Source organism: Brachyhypopomus gauderio, unplaced genomic scaffold (genome assembly GCF_052324685.1).
Source record: "Brachyhypopomus gauderio isolate BG-103 unplaced genomic scaffold, BGAUD_0.2 sc81, whole genome shotgun sequence".
In the NCBI taxonomy this organism is placed as follows: Eukaryota; Metazoa; Chordata; class Actinopteri; order Gymnotiformes; family Hypopomidae; genus Brachyhypopomus; species Brachyhypopomus gauderio.
Window position 1 is genome coordinate 749723 of NW_027506902.1, and position 21744 is coordinate 771466.

The 21744-nt window shown below is 44.2% G+C and overlaps 1 protein-coding gene across 1 annotated transcript in view; it reads right to left on the minus strand.

The window, feature by feature from the left end:
* Positions 1-1559: 1559 nt before the first annotated feature.
* LOC143493061 (nectin-2) overlaps positions 1560-21744 on the minus strand; it is a 40991-nt gene continuing 20806 nt past the window's right edge. Inside the window, 4 exon segments of the mRNA XM_076991167.1 lie at positions 1560-3122; positions 3364-3408; positions 3715-3772; positions 4896-5025. Coding sequence (XP_076847282.1) covers positions 2931-3122; positions 3364-3408; positions 3715-3772; positions 4896-5025 — 425 coding nt within the window. The 3' untranslated portion in view covers positions 1560-2930.

Here is a 21744-nt window from a genome sequence, read left to right on the forward strand (position 1 = left end):
TGTATAGAGTGTATTTTTGATGCATTTATTATTAGCTAAATTGAAAAAAAAACTGCTTTTCTTTCAAAAATAAGAAAATTTCTAAGTGACCCCAAACTTTTGAACGGTAGTGTAAATGTGTGTGTGTGTCTTGTATGTTACTATATTTTGCACCATCCATCTGTCCATATCATTATATATTTATAAAATGACTGTAAAATTGCACTCTTCAGTGGCTAGTACAGGGTTGCCAACTCTCACGCACTGAGCGTGAGACACACGCATTTGACCATCTTCACACGCTCTCACGCCACACTTCCAATATCTCATGCCGAAAAAAAAAATCTAGTTTATTTACCTCTTATTTACCTACCTATGATTCAATGAGTTACTAATTTGCTCTGGCGCCAACCACCGGCGATCGATAGATCGTGGTATAATACTTCATTTGTGTCCATTTTACGCCTGGACCCGTCAGCCTGGACCCATTTTTGCCTTAGAGTGTATAAATACCCACACGTTTGGAGGACAAGGTCATTGTTGTAATGTAGTTCTAAATAGAAAGGTGTGGAGTAAGCTGGGTTACTCACATTCTGTGGTTGTAAAATCATGTCCTGCTGGAGCCGTTTTACAGGCCATGCAGTAAATAAGACTTTCGTATAGTTGTCCTTGCAATGCAGTGCTTCACTCAGATTGTGAGCTCCCATGCTCAGAATAACTAATGTGTTTTATATTATATAATATAAATTTATAGGGACCTGTATGGATTGCAGGCATTGCTCAGTATGGACCTGGACCCAGACCTACACTATATTGCCAAAAGTATTCACTCTGCTTCTTTGTGACATCCCATTCCTAATCCATAGGGTTCAATATGATGTTGGTCCTCCCTTTGCATTTAGAACAGCTTCATCTCTTCTGGGAAGGCTGTCCACAAGATTTAGAAGTGTGTTTATGGGGATTTTTGACCATTCTTCCAGAAGCACATTTGTGAGGTCACATGCTGATGTTGGACATCCCAAAGGTGTTCTATCGGTCGCTATCGGTTCATCCACACCAGACTCTGTCATCCATGTCTTTCTTTGTGCACTGGTGCACAGTCATGTTAGAAGAGGAAGGGGCCAACTGCAAACTGTTCCCACAAAATTGGGAGCATGGAATTATTCAAAATGTCTTGGTATGCTGAAACATTCAGAGTTTCTTTCACTGGAACTAAGGCACCAAGCTCCTGAAAAACAACCCTATCCCATAATCCCCACACCATCAAACTTTACACTTGGCACAATACAGTCAGACAAGAATCGTTCTCCTGGCAACCGTCAAACCCAGACTCGTCCATCAGATTGCCAGATGTAGAAGTGCGATTCGTCACTCCAGAGAACCTGCCTCCACTGCTCTAGAGTCCAGTGGAAGTGTGCTTTACACCACTGCATCTGACGCTTTGCATTGCACTTGGTGATGTATGGCTAATCTTTTTCTTTTTTTCTTTTTTTTTTGTGGCTCACCTCCACAAATTGTGATGTAAATTTGACTGTTTTATTATTTGTATCATTTATCCATTCAGGCTTCAACAGAGAGCATACATTAACCACCATAAATTTATTGAGCTAATACTGGCAGTTTGATTACAAAGAATTAATTAAGTTTAAAAAAGTACAAAATTGTTTACAACAGCAATAAAATCTGTTAAATAATCAGCAGTGCTAGTCACAGTATTTAAGTCAAAAACAGATGTAGAGGCTGAAAGGGCTTTAGAATCCTCACAGAACACAAGGCCAGAGCCGTCTGGATCTCCTTCATTTTGTGATGTACAGCAGTTTTCACAAGGTATGACCGCAAACACATCAAACAGAAATAACTAATTGTAGACATCAACACTGCTTATCTAAAAAAATGCTACAAAAATTAATGCAATGGAAACAACAAAATGCTGCAAAAAACACAGGACCATACCACCTTGCAACCGTATTCAAAATCAGGTATTCCCTCTCAAGCCTACATCAGCCCTGTTTAATCACACATACATGCACTCATCTTGGGAAAAAAAAACTTTAAACCATCGCCACCATGTGACATTTATTCACTTATTTTAGTCAAAAACAGTAAAAACCAGCCAGACACAAAAGAAGTAGCAGCAGAAGAATTATTCACCACAGGCCAAATATACCATCTTGGACTCTTGCCCAGGCAAAGCTACACCATCACCGGGGATCAAACTGACAATTTTTACCGCAACAGTCCGACCTGCAACAGTGTAACAGAATGGATGGCTGTGGGGAGAGCTGCCATATTTTCAGCAAGATCATCCTCAGTTACATCACACAGTCTGGCGCCATGTTGATTTTGCAGCAGTGTGCATGTGTCTGTGGAAGCCACCGTACAGCTGAGCACACAGACCATACTACACCCGCAGCTACACACCGTTCAGTTTTAAACCCATGGTGCATGACGCACAGACCAGGCAGGTTGATTTTGACGCGGTCGTATGCGAATGGTGATAAATGCCTGTGCTACATGCGTGGTTCGGAGTCCACTGCTTAACCCTCACCATGGTAACAGATGGAGATATTGTCAAAGGCTACGAGAGTAATGATGTCATTAGGCAGACAGAAATATGGAAGACTGGGGAGCAGGCTGCCTAAACAGGAGACGAGTCATACACACACACACACACACACACACACACACACAAGTACAGGCATTACTCCAGACCGATGATACATGCAGCAGACTTTGGCTTTATATGAAAAATTATATGAATATTTACAAAACATTTTTTAAAAGAGTAAGGGAAAGGGTTCCAAACAACCATTAAATACCCTAAAGTTTAAACTCCACAATAAAGTAATAAAGAAGTTTGGTCTGTCTCTTTCATTCTCATTCTCTCTCTATCATTCTCTATTTCCTCTCTATCATCCACTGGAATGCATGTTTCTATGTAATCCCCCTCTCTATACAATCACAGCTGGAGATACAAAACTGTCGCCCCTGGAGACGGCCATGTTGCTTGAAGCTCTGGCAGCTATGTCCTGGTGGTCAGAATATGGGGGCAGAGGCTCCTCCACCTCCCACCCAGGGAGGGCGCTGTTTTCGAAGGGCCGAGGGTTGTCCACATCTTCCTCGCCATGGTAGGAGTCGAGATCCTGCCACAGCCGAAGACAGGGATGATATCCTTTAGTGAACACACTACGTGAGGTGTGAACGACTGCTAGTCGGTCATTATGTCGAATAAAGAATGAACAGTGAATGCTTTACGCTACAAGAGTTTGCTGAATGATTGTGTGTGTGTGTGTGTGTGTGTGTGTGTGTGTGTGTGTGTGTGTGTGTGTGTGTGTGTGTGTGTGTGTGTGTGTGTGTGTGTAAAAGAGAGTGGGTTCACTTTACCGTTATTGGTTCTGCTTTTTGAGTCTCATAATACACAAGTGGGTGCTTAAATCAAACATACACACACACACACACACACACACACACACACACACACACACACACACACACACACAGTTTGTTCAGTATTTGGTTCACTTTAACTTAAATTTTCACATGCTTTTGAAAAAACTGCATTACAGCAGCGGAGTTAAATCATTCAGTACTGAGCTATATTCAGAGACTGTGCCTATGCGTATTAATACATTACATTAAAACATAATGGATCAAGTCTGCATAAAATCCAGCAGCAAAGCAGCAGAATGTTCACCCTGCATGGCTCACACTGCACACAATATGTCTCTGACTTACTCTGTCTGTAGTCATGGAGGGCTTCGCAGGAGGAGGAGGCTTGTAAGTGGGTGGACCACTATAAAACACACATACACACACACACACAAACTGTGTGACTTATTTGTCAAAGATAAGTTGATGAACTGGCTGTTGGAGAGGAGGATGAGAGTCAGCATGTGTATGTTGTGTATATGATGGTGTAAGATACTATAAGATAGTGTAAGATTGTATATGATGGTGTAAGATACTAAAATATAGTGTAAGATTGTATATGATAGTGTAAGATACTATAAGATAGTGTAAGATTGTATATGATGGTGTAAGATACTAAAATATAGTGTAAGATTGTATATGATAGTATAAGATAGTGTAAGATTGCATATGATGGTATAAGATAGTGTAAGATTGTATATGATGGTGTAAGATACTAAAATATAGTGTAAGATTGTATATGATAGTGTAAGATACTATAAGATAGTGTAAGATTGTATATGATGGTGTAAGATACTATAAGATAGTGTAAGATTGTATATGATGGTGTAAGATACTATAAGATAGTGTAAGATAGTTATATGATGGTGTAAGATATTAAAATATAGTGTAAGATTGTATATGATAGTGTAAGATACTATAAGATAGTGTAAGATACTAAAATATAGTGTAAGATAGTATATGATGGTGTAAGATACTATAATACAGTGTAAGATAGTATATGATGGTGTAAGATACTATAAGATAGTGTAAGATACTATAAGATAGTGTAAGATAGTATATGATGGTGTAAGATAGTATATGATGGTGTAAGATACTATAATACAGTGTAAGATAGTATATGATGGTGTAAGATACTATAATACAGTGTAAGATAGTATATGATGGTGTAAGATACTATAATACAGTGTAAGATAGTATATGATGGTGTAAGATACTATAATACAGTGTAAGATAGTATATGATGGTGTAAGATACTATAATACAGTGTAAGATAGTATATGATGGTGAGCAGGCAGGGCTGAGGGCCCTCTGGGGTCTGAGAGTGCCCGCTGGAAGATGGGGGCCTTAACCCAATCACACTGGGTTGATACCTGGGACTAACAGAGGGTTGAGGGAGAAAAGGAGGGAGGAGGGAGCGAGAGAGAAAGAATGAAAGAGACAGAGACTAAGAAAGTGACAGAGGGGTAGTGAGAGAGAAGACTGACTCTGCTTTTCTCTGGCGCTGTTTGCGGACCAGGACCACAACGGTCCCGATGATGACGAGAAGGAGGAGGACTCCGATAATGGCCCCTATCACACTGGCAGTAACAGAGCCCGTCTGAGGCAGCTGTGTTTCTGAAATGAACAAGAGAGGGGAAAAGGGAGAGAAATAAAAATATTATTTATTCCTCCATTTGAAAATGCAAGCACACAGCAACAGATTTAGGTCTCCCTGTTCTTCAGAGTCTGTTTCTGAGAACCCACTCATTTATGTAGACATAACCCTTTTAGAGATGCATCATCATTTATGTAACCCCTTACTTCGAAGCTAGTATTTCATCAAACAAATCGCTGAATTTAGTCCCATATTTCCTGCATCAAAAACGCCTTAAAACACCGTGCCCGTAATGACTATCATCCACAAGGTGGCAGTATAACATAAATTAAAAAAAATAGTCCACTTTGCAACGCTCCATCCACCTGCACAGCGTCACTCCCTTCGGTCAGTTTCTCCTTAAGGGTAATGGCCCTTGGAAAACGGCTTCAAGTAAATTCCTTGGAGATAAAGACCACATGGAAATGGCTTCAGCGCCGAATCCTCTAATAACGCTTGTGGCCACCGTTGAGGTCGCAGAATTTGTTTCTACACAAAGGACCGCAGCGTGGGCCTGTTTCTTCTATGAGTCTTCACTCACCCTCTATCACTCCTTCACTCTGTCACTCCCTCACTCTGTCACTCCCTCACTCCGGCATATTCCCATTCGGATTATTTTCCAGCATAAGTTCATTATTGCATCAGATTTGTTGCTATGGACATGTGTGCCACTTCGCTGACATGAGGGGAGGGGGGAGGGGGGGGGTGAGAGAGGGAGTGAGAGATAGAGGGAGCAAGAACGAGACTTGTAACAGATACTTGGCCAACCAGAAAGACCTGCTCACAAGGACAAACAGTGTCATACAACAGAAAACCACAGGAAGTGCATTGAAACGAGAGAGGCCGCAGATTATGAGCGTGAAACTGCCATAACAGTCTGGGATGAACAAAGGGCCCAAAATCCTAGAGAGCAGAGATCAGACTGAACCACAACAGAGATCAGACTGAACCACAAAAGAGATCAGATTGAACTCCAGTTGCCCAAACCAAACCATAGCTCGTGTTCTCACACACACACACGCACATGCACACGCACACACACACACACACACACTCATCCGTTGCGTCTCACTGAACACCAACCCGGTCTACCCAGACATCCAAAAAAGAAGCACGGATCTGCCTTGGTCCGTCAATCTCACATCACTGTGTCCCCCATCCGTACCCCTCCACCCCTCAGGGGGCTGGAGCACACACACACACACACACCCACCCACACACACACCTGAGCATAACTACACACACAACACTGACACACATAACACTGAGGAGACTCTGTGTGTGTGTGTGTGTGTGTCAGTCTGTCTGAGAGAGAGAAACATGGGGGGGATGAGGTATTTGGAGAAAGTGAAGGTCACTGCAGACAAAGACAAAATGCAGAAGGAAGTGTGTGTGTGTGTGTAGAATGTGTTTGTGAGAGTGTGAAAGAGCAGAGCACTCTAACCAAAAACATCCACTTCATCATCAACATGCTATCTCCAGAAAGAAAGAGAGTGAGTGAGTGAGTGAGTGAGTGTGTGTGAAAGAGGGAGAGAATGAGAGAATAATAGCAAGCACACAAGCAGTGGTGGTGTACCTATGATTACAATACAAGTGCAAAGTAATTAAAAATGTCATTGTTAAATGAAATTCAAACCACCAGCAAAGCAGGATACAGGTAACACACCCCCACCGTGTGTGTGTGTGTGTGTGTGTGTGTGTGTGTGTGTGTGTGTGTGTGTGTGTGTATGTGTGTGTGTGTGTGTGTAGGAAGAGGAGGGGCTACCAACACAGGTTAGAGTCAGTGCTTTCACAAAGCACCAGGAACTCAAGAGTTCATTGGCCCGGTTAACATCACCTTCCACCACTGCCAGGACATGCTCCAAACCCAGAGCAGACCTCTGTGGGTGGAGCCAATTCTCTGGAATCAGTCTGATGGAGGAAGAGTTGAAGTAAAAACTTCAGGCAGGTCAATAACATAAGCAACAGGAACATGAGCCCAGAGCAGTGATGACGACGCTGACCACTAGCAGCTTCAATAAAGTGGCAGCGTTGGCGTTTTCCCTCGTTCCAACATCGCTCTGGTAACGCTGCAGTGCAAAACGTGACAACAGGCCACAGTGAACCTGCCCCATCCTTTAAGCCAAGCTTGGTGTGCTCAGGATACCTTGGAGACTACACAAAACCATTATGTCCTTTATTTTTTATAATTCCAGAAATGTACCCCTGGACAACATACACAAATAATAATAATTTTGATGCAACCAATTGTTGGATTTCCTTGAGGTCAATAAAACATGGCCCCTTTCCTAAAGTGTTTTTAATCTCTGATTTTGTTAAGAACTCAAATTTGATTCATACATATTTAAAAATAAGTTCTTTTCTGTCTTGTAAGGGAAGTTAGAAGAAAACAGAGGAAATGGACACTATGGAGCAGCTGGAGTACAGGTGGAGCACAGCTGGAGCACAGATGGAGTATAGGTGGAGCAGAGATTGAGTATAGGTGGAGCAGAGGTGGAGCACAAATGGAGTAGAGATGGAGTATAGGTGGAGCAGAGATGGAGTAGAGATGGAGCAGAAGTTGAGGTGTAGCAGACCTTGAGTGTTGTGATTTGAGTGTCATTTCCCTCCACTCTTCATATACTGTGCTACCATCAGGTCTATTGAAATTCTACGTTCCATTCCAACATTCTAAAACCTGACAGTTGTCACATCAAATATTATGAGCTCCTTCATCAAAGTGTTCATGTGTATGAGTGATGGGCACTTCTACGACCACAAAACAGGACAATTAACCTTCTGCTATACGAGCACAACTTCTACAGAATTAACACTAAAACCTACTCCCGGACAGGTGTCGCATAATCTGAAGCGATATCAAGCTCTCTCGGATCTGACATGTTCATTAGTGTAACACATCTTTCTCTCCTTCTCCTTCCAAGTATCATCAGTTAACTGTCACCCAGTTCCCACGGACTGAAGTAAACATTCTAAATATGTATAGCATTACAATTTCACTTACCCAATCACTCTTCTTGACAACAGCGTTGATTGTGTGTGTGTGTGTGTATGTGTGTGTAGCTGATGCACCTTGATTCATCATACACACAAGGCACTAATCTGAGTTGAGGTCTAGACATTGGAACTGAGGATTAAACTGGTGTCACTGACATGGAGTCTGTTTGTGTGTGTGTGTGTGTGTGTGTCTCTCAAGGGAAACAGTGTGGATTCTGCCAGCATGCATTCCATCCTCTACAAGGTCACTGCTGCCCCGCCCCCCTACACCAGCAGCTAATTCAGCTTTATAGTGAAACTGCCAGGCTTCCGCTACTCCCTGGCATCCTATCATTCAGTGAGATAATATATCACTTCAGGACACTGTCACACACCAAGACTGTCACAAACACACAGACGACCTAAAAACTGATCAGTCACACACGTTCAAGAGACACACAAACGTGCCCACATTATTGGAGCTAAATGGTCATTAAGAGTTATACACGTGTGTGTAGACTCTACTGAACTTCTGAACCCAAGGTCAAAAACTACATTACCCTGTTAACCTCTAACCTCACTGTCCACATACACTTGTGCCAGTTCCCTTTGAGCACCCTTGTTAAACATGTTCATGGCTCTGTGTTCCAAACGCTCCTGAACCATCACCCTGGTTACACTGCACCACGCAGCTAAAGTGCCTCGTTTTGTGTGTGAGTTTGCCGGTGTGTGTTTGTTTACCTGTTAACTCAGAATCACTCAGCTTCATTAGAAGCCATTCGTGCATTATGGAGCAGTAATTGCTGCTGTTGTGTTGGAGCGTTCCTGTGCCCTCCCACGCACAGACAGGCCACTAGCGTGTTTGCACATGCCAACACGACCCAAAAATTCCAAACGTCTGCACCTCTGCCGTGACCCACAAACTGCAGGAAGAGGAGGAGCAGAAACAGCGAGTCTCGGAATATCTCTGTTGAGGGTTGGCATGGACGTGCCCGCACCCGCACCACCTTCTCCCTGACCAACAGACCTGCAAGTGACCAGTTCGCTCACACCCACACACATTTGTCCACGTACACTGGTTGGAAATGACAAGCTCGGTTCTGAGTACCTGTGGTTCTGGTCTGTACCACAAACCAATCCCTGCCATTATGTATTACAGCTATAACCAGTGACAGGAAACGCGGGGGGGGGGGGGGGGGGTGTAACAGAGACAGACACAGAGAGAGAGAGAGAGAGAGAGAGAGAGAGAGAGAGAGAGAGAGAGAGAGAGAGCGAGAGAGAGAGAGAGAGAGCGAGAGAGAGAGAGAGAGAGTGTGTGTGTGTGTGTGTGTGTAATTGGGTTTTTCTAGATGACTCTTGCTTTGATTAATGTCATGCTAATATTCTCCTGTGTCCTTTCTGTCCCTTGCTCATCTTCATTCTACTTTGCCCTTCTTTCTCTCTGTAATCCTCACTTACACATACCCTGATGACCATGACTGTACTGAGTATAATATTAACTGAGTATTATTTATATTAAAAAAGATTCCCCTTACCCCCTCTCCTCTCCCCCAAACCTTTCCTTTAATTTCATTCTCTAATTCATGGAGCCACTGACACTTGCCCAACTAATACACATTCATTTGACACCACGCTATTGTGGAACAGGAGAAGCCACTGTGGTCACAGGGTGAGAATGGGTAGGGTTGGGGTACATGAGGGTACGTGCTCTGTCTGCATGATTAGCTCTACACATGTACGTTTGCATAAGTATGCATAACTGCAAGTGTGTGTTTGTGTTTGTAACCTGAAGGGTTATTCAAACAGTTGATTGGGATAGTCACAACTAATCTGCATATACAGCATGTCTAGGGGGCTGAGCAGTACCCTAATGCAGGGAGAAGATCGTGCACCCCAGATGTCTGGTCCTCCCCCCCTCCCTGTGTGGTGGGGAGGTCTCTTAAGAACTTTAACCCACAAGAGTCAAGCTAAAAACTTTTGTCCTCTATATGGAGGGTATGTCTCCCTTGGTAATCACGTGACAATGTGAGGAAAATGTGCTCTCAGAAATCCTTTATTGGAAGCGCTATGTAGCACAGGAAGCCTGACAGAAATCTAATTTAGATGCAGTGGCATTTTCTCACACTTGTCGTTTCTGTTTCTCAAACATGCTTTCGCTCTCTCTTTCTGTCACGCAATGGAAAGACTGTAAATCAAAACTCACGGCCTTCGTAAAAATTAACGGAGCAGTAATACCAATAATGGCGACTTAGACAGGGCACTGACATTCAACACATCAGCACAATCACAGGTGCCCTGTACCGCCACACTTAACATTGCTGCAACAATATGACAATATGCCTCATCATATCCAGCGAGAACCCAATATCCAAATATCACTTTTTGCCACTCCTATCACACTATCACAATAAAACTTTTTTGTTACATACAAGCACCAATAACCTAAAAAAATACAGTCACTCATGCCTAAGGCTACAATTATAATTTACGGTTAGTCATGCAGACCGTGCCTATTGCGAGAAGTTTGTTTCTGTCGCTCTCTCCTGCTAATAGTGCTTGCTGTCGGAATCACCAAATAATCAATCCTTTAAAAGGATCGGAGCTACATCATGAAAAATACATCACTGAGTTTCAGGTTCTCGTCATGGGCGGAAAGAGCGGGCGTAAAAGTGAACGGAGCACACAGTCGGCTGTTCGGCCCCTTCACAGAGACGCGTCCCGCTTTAGCTCCTGGCTGAAAGGTCTGTGCTGTCAAAGCTCATGAGCTATGTCGCTGGAGGCTCCTTGGACACTAACGCGATACGACACTGGTGCGCTGAGGAGATTGAAACATTTACTTTAACTGAAAACTAAACTGAATCATGATCCTGATTGTGTGCGAGGCTGGATTTGCGAACATTTATAACCATCAAGTCGGACAAAGACAGAAAAACGATATGACATGACATACATGGACATGCTCCATCTACACTCACCGGCCACTTTATTAGGTACACCTTGCTAGTACCGGGTTGGACCCGTTTACCTTCAGAACTGCCTTAATCCTTCATGGCATAGATTCAACAAGGTACTGGAAACATTGCTCCGAGAGTCTGGTCCATATTGACATGATAACATCACACAGATGCTGCAAATTTGTCAGCTGCACATCCATGATGTGAATCTTCCGTTTCACCACATCTCAAAGGTGTTCTATTGGATTGAGATCTGGTGACACTGGAGGCCATTAGAGTACAGTGAACTCACTGTCGTGTTCAAGAAACCAGTCAGAGATTATTCGCACTTTGACATGGTGCGTTATCCTGCTGGAAGTAGCCATCAGAAGATGGATACACTGTGGTCATAAAGGGATGAACATGGTCAGCAACAACACTCAGGTAGGCTGTGGCATTGACACGATGCTCAATTGGTACTAATGGGTCCAAAGTGTGCCAGAAAAATATCCCCCACACCATTGCACCACCACCATCATCAGCCTGAACCATTGATACAAGGCAGGATGGATCCATTCTTTCATGTTGTTGACACCAAATTCTGACCCTACCATCCGAATGTCGCAGCAGAAATCGAGACTCATCAGAGCAAGCAACATTTTTCCAATCTTTTATTGTCCAATTTTGGTGAACCTGTGCGAATTGTAGCCTCAGTTTCCTGTTCTTAGCTGATAGGAGTGGCACCCAGTATGGTCTTCTGCTGCTGTAGCCCATCCGCCTCAAGGTTCAACGGGTTGCGCGTTCAGACATGCTCTTCTGCATGCCTCAGTTGTAACGGTTATTTGAGTTACTGTTACCGTTCTATCAACTCAAACCTGTCTGGCCATTCTCCTCTGACTCCAACAAGGCATTTGTGCCCACAGAACCGGCGCTCACTGGATATTTTCTCGTTTTCAGACCATTCTCTGTACACCCTAGAGATGATTGTGCGTGAAAATCCCAGTAGATCAGCAGTTTCTGAAACACTCAGACCACCCCACGTTCAAAGTCACTTAAATCATCTTTCTTGACCATTCTGATACTGGGTTTGAACTGCAGCCGTCCATGTCTACATGCCTAAATGCATTGAGTTGCTGCCATGTGATTGGCTGATTCGACATTTGCGTTAATGTGCAGTTGGACCTAATAAAGTGGCCAATGAGTGTATAGGCGATCATGTTTTCATCACACTGAAACCATCACCCTGTTTTCACTCCTCAGGTAACCACGGCACACACTGTCAAATTTCTAATCCTGCCTGACATAGTACATGGACAAGTGTTCCCACATACTTGAAGAGAAGGCCCCTTAGCCAACCAACTGGCTAAAGTACTAAGAATGTCAGTGTGTCAGACTGTTTCTTCACATATCAAGGTGAAATAAGTTAAGGTTCTCCCACTGGGTACTGTTCCTACCTCATGTTGAAAGCACCTGAGGGGAGGGATTATGTCAAAGCTGTCACACTGTAACATTTAACATCTCCAGAACACAGGTACAAAGAGGTCTGCAATCAAGCCCTTCATGATTAACCAAAACAAAACACAGAAATCTTATCAAGAGGCCAGGGTCATTGAACCAAGCACTATACAGCTAAAACAGTAAAAACTGCTATACAACTTGAAAGACCCTAACCTGGTTTGGTAACCAGGTCTAAACCTGTTTGGGTGGGTTCCTCCCACATTATACATTGGTTGGTTGGGACTAATAGTGCCTATGGACTTACTGAACTGTGACCAGGAGTCTAAGTTCGTCCTTAAACATTATTATTATTATTTTTTTTGCCCAAGGGGATTCCATCTGTGTCATGAGCACGTTTGGAACACCCAGTACCATCAAAGTGTGCTTTAAAGTGAGCTTCTTGAACACAGTCACAGGTGCAGAATGTACCTGCATATCCTGCCCGTTATAAATCTGCAAATCTTGTAACTCTGTGTGCTATATAAAACTTTTCATCTAGTATATATTTCCAGATTTCAGTGCATGTTCTACAATGTTGGCATCATTCAATAAATTTCTAACTCATGATGACCTTGATATGTGCTTGAAATCTTTGATATGCATATAACCCTATAGAGTGCACCTATTAATTGATGTTTATGGATATTAACAGGGCCAGAATTGGCCTGCTATGACCACGCCCCAAGGCCACACCCCCAGCACCTCTTCTCAGAGTTTGATCAATTCAGCTACTCACAAATGAAAGTGGTTCAAGTTAATCAAAATATTATACTCATGAAAGGAGGATTTTAGTTAAAATGCCAAAAATGATCAAGTATTTGATGTAAGTGATTGAATCACAAGTAACACTACTTTAAAGTCATACCTGAATAACACATGCACTCTCTGCCAGGGAAATATGATCTCTGGTTAGTATTCATTCCTCTGAAACCAGGAAGAAGGTTTCTTGCTTTTGTGCCTGCTGATTTGCACATGCTAAGAAAGTTTACCTGCTTGCTTGATAAACATCAAACACACAACCAGTTTCAAGTGCACATAGAAACTGCTCAGATACGACCTAACGTGATCTAGACATCAGCTAAACCTTGATTCAACAGTCATAGGTGTGGCCTTGTGTTAACAAGCGAAATACATCATGAAGATTAAAAACCTGACAGGATTCTTTTGATTATATGCATCAAAAAATCAAAACATGAGATAAAATGCTTAGGTATCGAAACCAAATTGCTGTCTGATGTAAACCTGCCCTGCTGGTTTTGTGTTTCCAGTGAGGTAAGACACAGTTCCAGTTGAACCCTATAGAGTTCAACTTTCAGGTCACCGAAACCTATAGAAGCATTAGCCTTAGCCGTGCTGCAAGAAACAGGTTGTTGGCTCAAAATTAGACCACATGAATAGCAAGAACTGCCCTATAGAATCAGAAAACAGAAGTTTAGTATATTAGTGAACTGTGAGGGGATGCTAAAATATCAACAGTTACGCGGGTGTGTGTATAAAAACCATAAATGAGTTTTACAGTGTTTGCTCTGTGAAGCAGAATTACATGACCTGAAACTCGTGTCTGCGTGTCTAAGTTTACACACGATGTTACAGTATGTAGAGGTCTGAATGTGAACCCTGATGATGGAGGAATTGTGCAACAGAGTGCAACAGAGCAGCTAGCACTGTTCAGACTGTAGGTGGCAATCTGCAGGGGCATTGTGGGGCAACTTGGTTAGGCAGGGCAAACACTTAAAATCACAACCACACATCCACATGCAGTGAAGGACATATCCAAAATAGCTGAAATCTCACTGTCAGTTCTTAAACCTTGCCTCCCTGTATACACGAACAAAATTTATATACACACAAACCCATAATAATAAAGACATAATAATTCAGATTAACAAAAGCAGACAAAGTGACCTGATCTTTACCTAATGTAAAAACATGAGCACACACATGCACACGTGCACGCAAAGCCATTAACATATGTTGTTTTGAGTCTGCACCATATGGGGCTTAAAACACGAAGATAGATTGGGACAGCATACGTGTGTGTGTGTGTGTGTGTGTGTGTGTGTGTGTGTGTGTGTGTGACTGAAGGAAGATGAGAGATGTGGTATTCTCTCTTGCTCGTTGGCCTTCCCTGCTGTTGGGTCCCACCTCCATTTTCCTATTACCATCAGATCTCTACTGCCTTCACCCCATTTCCACTCTCAGCCTCTTGCACTCATCCTCCCTGGTGCACATTCTCTCTCCTCGTTTTCTCCCCCACATTCCTTCTGTGACTCAGAGAAACAGGTCAAGTGTTACAGAATTGGCCCTCCAGCTCAGGCTGTTCTCCCTTACACACACACACACACACACACACACACAGCTCAGGATCAGCCTACAGCACACAACCTTAAAAATGCATTTTCATATGTCGTCCACAATAATAAGGGAAAGCAAAGGGTGATTTAATCCCTTTGATCAAACAATCACATTTCCTGGACATGATATATACTCCGTATGCTTGTGTGTGCGTATGTGTTTCCAGACACTTTCGTCCTTCCGGAATGGGGCAGAGTACTGCGCTGTCCCCGTACAGTATAGTGGGTTGTGCTGGTGGTGTGGTACACCTATCCGCTATCTGACCTGCACTGTTAACTGGCCAAGTAAATGAATTTACAGCACTGAAGGAGTCAACAAGACTGGGGGAGAGAGAGGGAGAGAGAGAGAGGGAGAGAGAGAGAGAGAGTGAGAGAGAGAGAAGCATAAGTGAGAGAGGGAAAGGGCTGGAAAAGCACCACTGTGCTGTCAGACAGATTATTTCAGCCCATTCCACTCTCATTCATCCACATCCTTTCATTACTTCTTCACTTCTGCGGAAGAGAGTGAGGAAGGGTGAGGAGGAGAAGGAGGGGGAGAGATGGAGGGAGGACAGGCAAAAGAGGAGTGTTTAAGAAAGATGGTGGCATGGAAGTAAAAATGGTGTACAAGCAAAATTCATGAAAGCCGCCTTTCCGAAAATTCTAGTGGAGTCTCCTGTTCCTCCTTCCACTTCCCCTTGTACTACACATGCAACTGTTAAAAGCTCTCAGGACGCGTGTTCAGCCTGAGCACTGTGTGGCTCTCAGGACGCGTGTTCAGCCTGAGCACTGTGTGGCTCTCAGGACGCGTGTTCAGCCTGAGCACTGTGTGGCTCTCAGGACGCGTGTTCAGCCTGAGCACTGTGTGGCTCTCAGGACGCGTGTTCAGCCTGAGCACTGTGTGGCTCTCAGGACGCGTGTTCAGCCTGAGCACTGTGTGGCTCTCAGGATGCGTGTTCAGCCTGAGCACTGTGTGGCTCTCAGGATGCGTGTTCAGTCTGTTTGGGTCTATCCCATAGCAGCTGCTTGCTCGTTGTGTTTTGTGTGCGAAAACCTTTAAAAGCTTCTATACAGAAAATGTTTCTCACATCCTTTCAGCAACTCGGACGGATTTTCACTTCCTAGGCGACGTAACTCTTCAGATATTACAGGTTCCTAGTTTTGCCCCCAACACGTTCCCCGTGTCTCCCTGAACTACCTAATGGTTCAGTTTTAGATGACCTCCTGACACCAGTCTCAACTCTGACAGCCACAGTTTCATATTGGCAAATCAAATGTTTTATGTTCAGAATCATTAACCTCGATGAAGTCCCTTTGGGAAGAGGATCTGGGGGAGATAATGGCGGAGGAAGTTTGGGTGAAGGTTCTAGGACTTGTGCATAAAACTCTTATTTGTGCAAGACATGGGCTTATTCAATGTGAAGTGTCTCACCATACCTGTTACACTAAGGCCTGGTTGTCCACAGCCTATGATGGTGTACCACCAGCCTCCTGCAAAACTTACACGTTTTGCCTTTCTGTTAGAGATGAGGGGGGGGACATAATGAGGTCTTTTGAGGCAGTTTGAGGTCTTCCTGTCATTGCCTTATATTCTCTAAAAAAGATGTCTTATCCTTCAAATGTGTCCTTTAAACCATCCTACTGGCTAGGAAAGTAATACTGGCAAACTGAAAACAGCATATCTCTCTTGCACCCACTGAATAAGTGAATCGTTGTTATTGGGAGAAAATGAAGTGAAGTGGCTTCTCCAATAATTTTAGGGAAAATATGGGGTCCAAATTCATCATTTAGATTAATATTAATCACATTTTTTTACATTGCATGGTTGTGTTGCCCTTGACCAAACCTTCACCCAGTGTTCAGGCTTGAATTTCTGAAGTGAAAAGGGCTAGGTGTGTGTGTGTGTGTGTGTGTGTATTTATTTCCCTGAGAGGACACAGTCATCTCCTCCTTTTGATGTGATGTTGTGTTTGTGCAGGTGGGCTGGACGAGGAGGGGCATGTGTGTTCAGTCATGCCAGTGCTACAGGCTCTGTTCAAACGCAGCTGCAAAACTCTTGGCCTCTGAAGCCCAAAAGAGCAAGAAAAAGAGCACATGAGAGAGAGAGAGAGAGAGAGAGAGAGAGAGAGAGAGAGAGAGGACGGAGACAGAGAAAGACAGAGTGAGACAGGAGTGAGACGTTACAACGTCGGCCCACATGGCCCTGGCCGTACTCTCCCCATCCATCTCCATCTCCCTCTTTGGCTCCTTCTCTGTCCTCAGGACTTGGCAGAAGGCCAATCACACATCAATGCTGGGTGATCTCCCACAATGCAACAGCCATCCTGACTGTCCATCCTCTACGACAAGGATGCTCTGCCCGTCCCCAAAGCCAGGACGGAGAAATGGAAGGAGAACCAAGGGCCTTTCCCTCTGGGCATGCACCTCTAGCTCCTCCTTAGCTAACGCAGGCACAGAGCCATAGCCTCCCGTCTTCTCACCTTCCATCCACCTGTGCATCACATTTGCTCCGTTACACAGATGGAACAAAAGACCCGTGATAATTCAGACTTATGCATTCATTGCATATCAGGGTTGCTATGGTTACCTGTGAGCTGAAGAGTGATGCCAGTGAGCAGTGACTGCTGATAGCTGCTCTTCTTTTACCACACACACACACACACACACACACACACACACACACACACACACACACACACACACACCTTAATCAACCAGCCATTTCCTTAAATGTCAGTGGGTAAAGAAAGAAGAAGCCCATTTACCATGGTAACGACCTTGGCACAAGGTCGGCGCAACTTAACTTCTGGCATCGTACAATCAGTGAGCAATAATAAACTATTAGTAAAGATCCCACTAGGCCGGATTGTCTATTCAAGTATTCATCTGTAATCAACAGGTAATGCCTTAGCGAGCACCACCACGCCTACCCCTCCAACACCACCACCACCACCACCACCACACCTACTTCTCCACCACCACACCTACTCCTCATGGGGGGGAGGCAGGTGCACATTCGCCAGCTTTGCTGCCATCGTGCCGTACAGTGCTTGAGCTCCAAGCCTTCAGCCTCCACGGACCCTCCCCCACCACACAGCTCCCTGGCCGTGATCTTCACTTCCCACCATTGCTTCCTCGAAGAGAAACATCACGGGTCTTGTGGGCCAGAAACCCAGAAGGGAAGTAATGAATTTGTGTGAATGTTTGGAAACTAAATGAGCTGAGGAAGGCTGGTGTGTGTGCATGCTCTACGCTGGTGTTTTAGTCATCCACAAATCATTACACCAACATTGCTCATTCTGTTTGTCTTCCCACCGAGACACAACTCCACATCCACAGTTGTGTAAATACACAACTGCAGGTCCACTGGCTCTTGGCCACTAGTGGGATCCTGTCCTTCAGGAACTGATCGTCTAAAACATTAGACATTAGCATGCAGTCATTATTAATAATACATTCGGCACTTGTCGAGAGAAGGGGAGAGACAGACAGACAGACAGAGAGAGAGAGAGGGTGCGCAGGAGAGACGGAGCGAGACAGACCAACTGTGAGAGCACGCGAGAGGGAGACAGACAGACAGAGAGAGAGAAGAGGCATCTGGTCCTCACACCAGGTTGCAATCCAAAGCAATTAGAGCGAGCAGATGGCTAAATGGCCAAGAAAAAACCCTCCAACTCCAAATGACAGTGACATCTACAAGAGCCAAGAGCACAGAGACTCTGACCCCATCAACTCCAAAAGGAGAGCGAGTGAGGGGGGGGCGCGGGGGGGGGGGGGGGTGTAGGGCAGAACTACTTCTGGAAGCAAAGTCTGTTGTATTAAGCATCACCATTCTAACAGGGTCACCTGCATTCATACGACTGAGGAAAACGCAATGAGCTAAACTCCTCTGGGCAAGCAGGCAGACACACACACACACGCACACACACCTCTTCAAACCCCCTCTCCAACTCCTCTAGTTCAAACATAGCATCTCTCCTCAGCAGCGCTCCGTCGTGAACGGAGCTAGAATGTTTTCCTTTTACTGATCGTTTCACTCACATACCGACTGAACACCAAACCCACGGTCTCCGTATTCCTCTCTGCAGTGGGGAGTTGGCCGCCAGGGCAGCAGTGTTGCAACACCAGGGACTCACCAATCAGCCCCCCGCACAGACCACCAGCCCCCCGCACAGACCACCAGCCCCCTGCACAGTCATGGCAACCAGGTCTGGGTCAAGTGATTGAATGAGTTGGCCTTAAACGGGTCATTCACAGAATCCCATTGAGCTGTGTCTGGGTGATGTGTAATTGATGATATTCAGTAATTATTTAATCCATTTCAGAATGCTGATTCATATAACTATAAAGTGGAATGCAAAGGGCACACACTCATGAGACACAAATATTCTTCCACATTTTTAAAAGACTTTAATTACAAACTGAAAAAAATTACAAAGACTAAAATGCTTTTAGACATCAAATTAACACTAAAAAAACAAGAACTGACAATAAGTGACACAAACATGATAGTTTAGTGATGTTGGTAATGTGGGTGTGACAGAAGCACATTAATAGCATCCAAAACGGATCAATTAATTCAGCAACAACATGGTTTAAAATATAGTTAACAAACGTCAGTTAAAAAGAGGGGGGAAAAGTCCTTCATGCTTTCCATTGTTGAGACAAACACACACACACACACACACACACACACACACACACACACACACACACACACACACACACACACACACACACACACACACACACACACACACACACACACACCCCAATGTGGCATCAACTGTTAAGTCTTTCATCACATTTATATGTATATATTTATACTATGTACAGAGAGACTGGTTTGGTTGGGTGACATTAAGGCTTTGATTTAAATAACACAGCTTTAAAACCTAATACAGCCACAACAATGTGAATGGTACATTGTGGGGTCAAGGAGTCCCGAAAAACTAACGTGAGGAGACGAGAATCTGAGTGGCACTCGGACCCAGCAAGCAGAAGCAGAGCTCAGTGCCGCCACCTTAATATTCCTCAAGTGTTCCGTCCTTCGCTGTGGCGTGCTGCTCGTACAGGAAGGTCGCTGCGCTCTTGGCTAACGAGCGGCAGAGATGTTGAAACACCCCCCCCCCCCCCCCCCCCCCCCGAACGCCTGCCCACAACACCCCCACCCACCCATTCCCTGTGTTAAAAAGGAGTTTAGCCTCATGCCGATGGCGGAGTACCAACTCCCGTTTGGCAGAGCTTCTGGTCAGGACATAAACTGGGTTGCACTAAAGCCCGAGGCGCAGTCTCTCGAAGGGTGTGAAACCTGTGCTATACAGAGCCACACTGCCAGAAATGGTACATTTTTGTTGGTCCAAGTGCAACCCAAAAAAACTACTTTACCCAGCATGCCTTTGGATTACACTCATTGAGGAGAGAAGGATGTTCTTGGAAATTCAAGGGCAGCCAGTCTGACAAACGATGACTGTGTGTATGTGTGTGACATCTAGTTTAAATCATGCTGTGTGTGTGTGTGTGTGTGTGTGTGTGTGTGTCTTTGTCTGAGACCCTGAGAGGATGGACGAATAACTCCTTGCCCTCAAGTCAGACAATTTAACACACTGACACACACACAATCAGGTGGATTTGTGGCTTTCTATGTATGTGTGTATATATTATATATGTGCCTGTGTTTTAAGAGACACACACACAGTTGTAGCTCACTGAAATGGTTCGACTTGTGCAAAGCATGCTGGGTTTAAAGTAATCACTACTGGCGTGTGTTAGTGCTCCTGTTTCACCCCAAGACAACAAGTGAGGACTCGGTAGAGCCGGTTCAGCTCAGCAGCACCGCACACACCAGCCACTCCATTCTCTTATTTACAATATATAGAAGTATAGACATTTATCACAGGATTTTCATGTAAGAAAAATAAATTTCATACCAACACCTCACACCAATATATATTGTGTACACACACACACACACACACTTAAACTCTCTTTTCCATTCTCAGACTGGAATCTCTCGACGAATTGATGAAGATAAAAAGAAAAGAACTAAGGCAGGAACGTAGTGCTCATGGTGGAGACAGGACAGCTCCCTGCACAAGGATCTCCCACTGCGTGGCCATGGTAACCAATCTGGGCGTGTGCATCTAGAAACCTGGAAGTAAAGCACCTACGTGTGTTCACCTACAACACGGCTGACCTCCAGGGTCGAGGCTGACTGAGTGAATCTGAACACACACACACACACACACACACACACACACCCCCTTTTGGCACAAATCGTCCCGGTGTGCGCAATAAACTGTCGAATAAAGGATGTGTCTGGATTGATGAGGGCCAGGGTTCGGGGGGGTCAGCGTCTAACCCTGATCTAACCAGCAGCATGCCCACACTCACATACTCCATTTTTGTTGTCAAGTAGATGTCTAAAACACAAACAATTGTGTTTGTGCAAACCTGTGCAAAACCCTTGGCAGTTAAGCTGATGTGAACACACCAGCTAAAGGGAATTTTTAAAAGGGCTCTTCCACACACAGAGGTTGAGATTAAAACTGTCAGGGATCAATTAGTCATCTAAAAATAAAGTGGCAAAAACCTCTGTACTGGTGATTCACTCTTAGCACAGCCCACAGCACTGTTGACTGAGTGATTCAGAGTGAATCATTACAGACAAGGACTAGTTTGGGTCCAGTTCAAAAGAGGAAGGAGTTTGTGAGCTGGGAGATCCGTGGAGTGATAAAACTGAAATGAAAGAAATGAAATGAACAAGACTGATCTGTGTGGGGTTAAAGGTCAAAAGGACAGCTGCCCAAATGAAAAAACCAAAAATATCACATTCTGTTACAGCGATTAACCGTAGTTGACTTTTAGTGTAATAGTGTTAACACCTCACAGGTCCTCTTTAAAATGGGTTAGGATTTTAGTGTATAATGGGTTTGAGGTCATCATGATACACTCCACCCCCAAC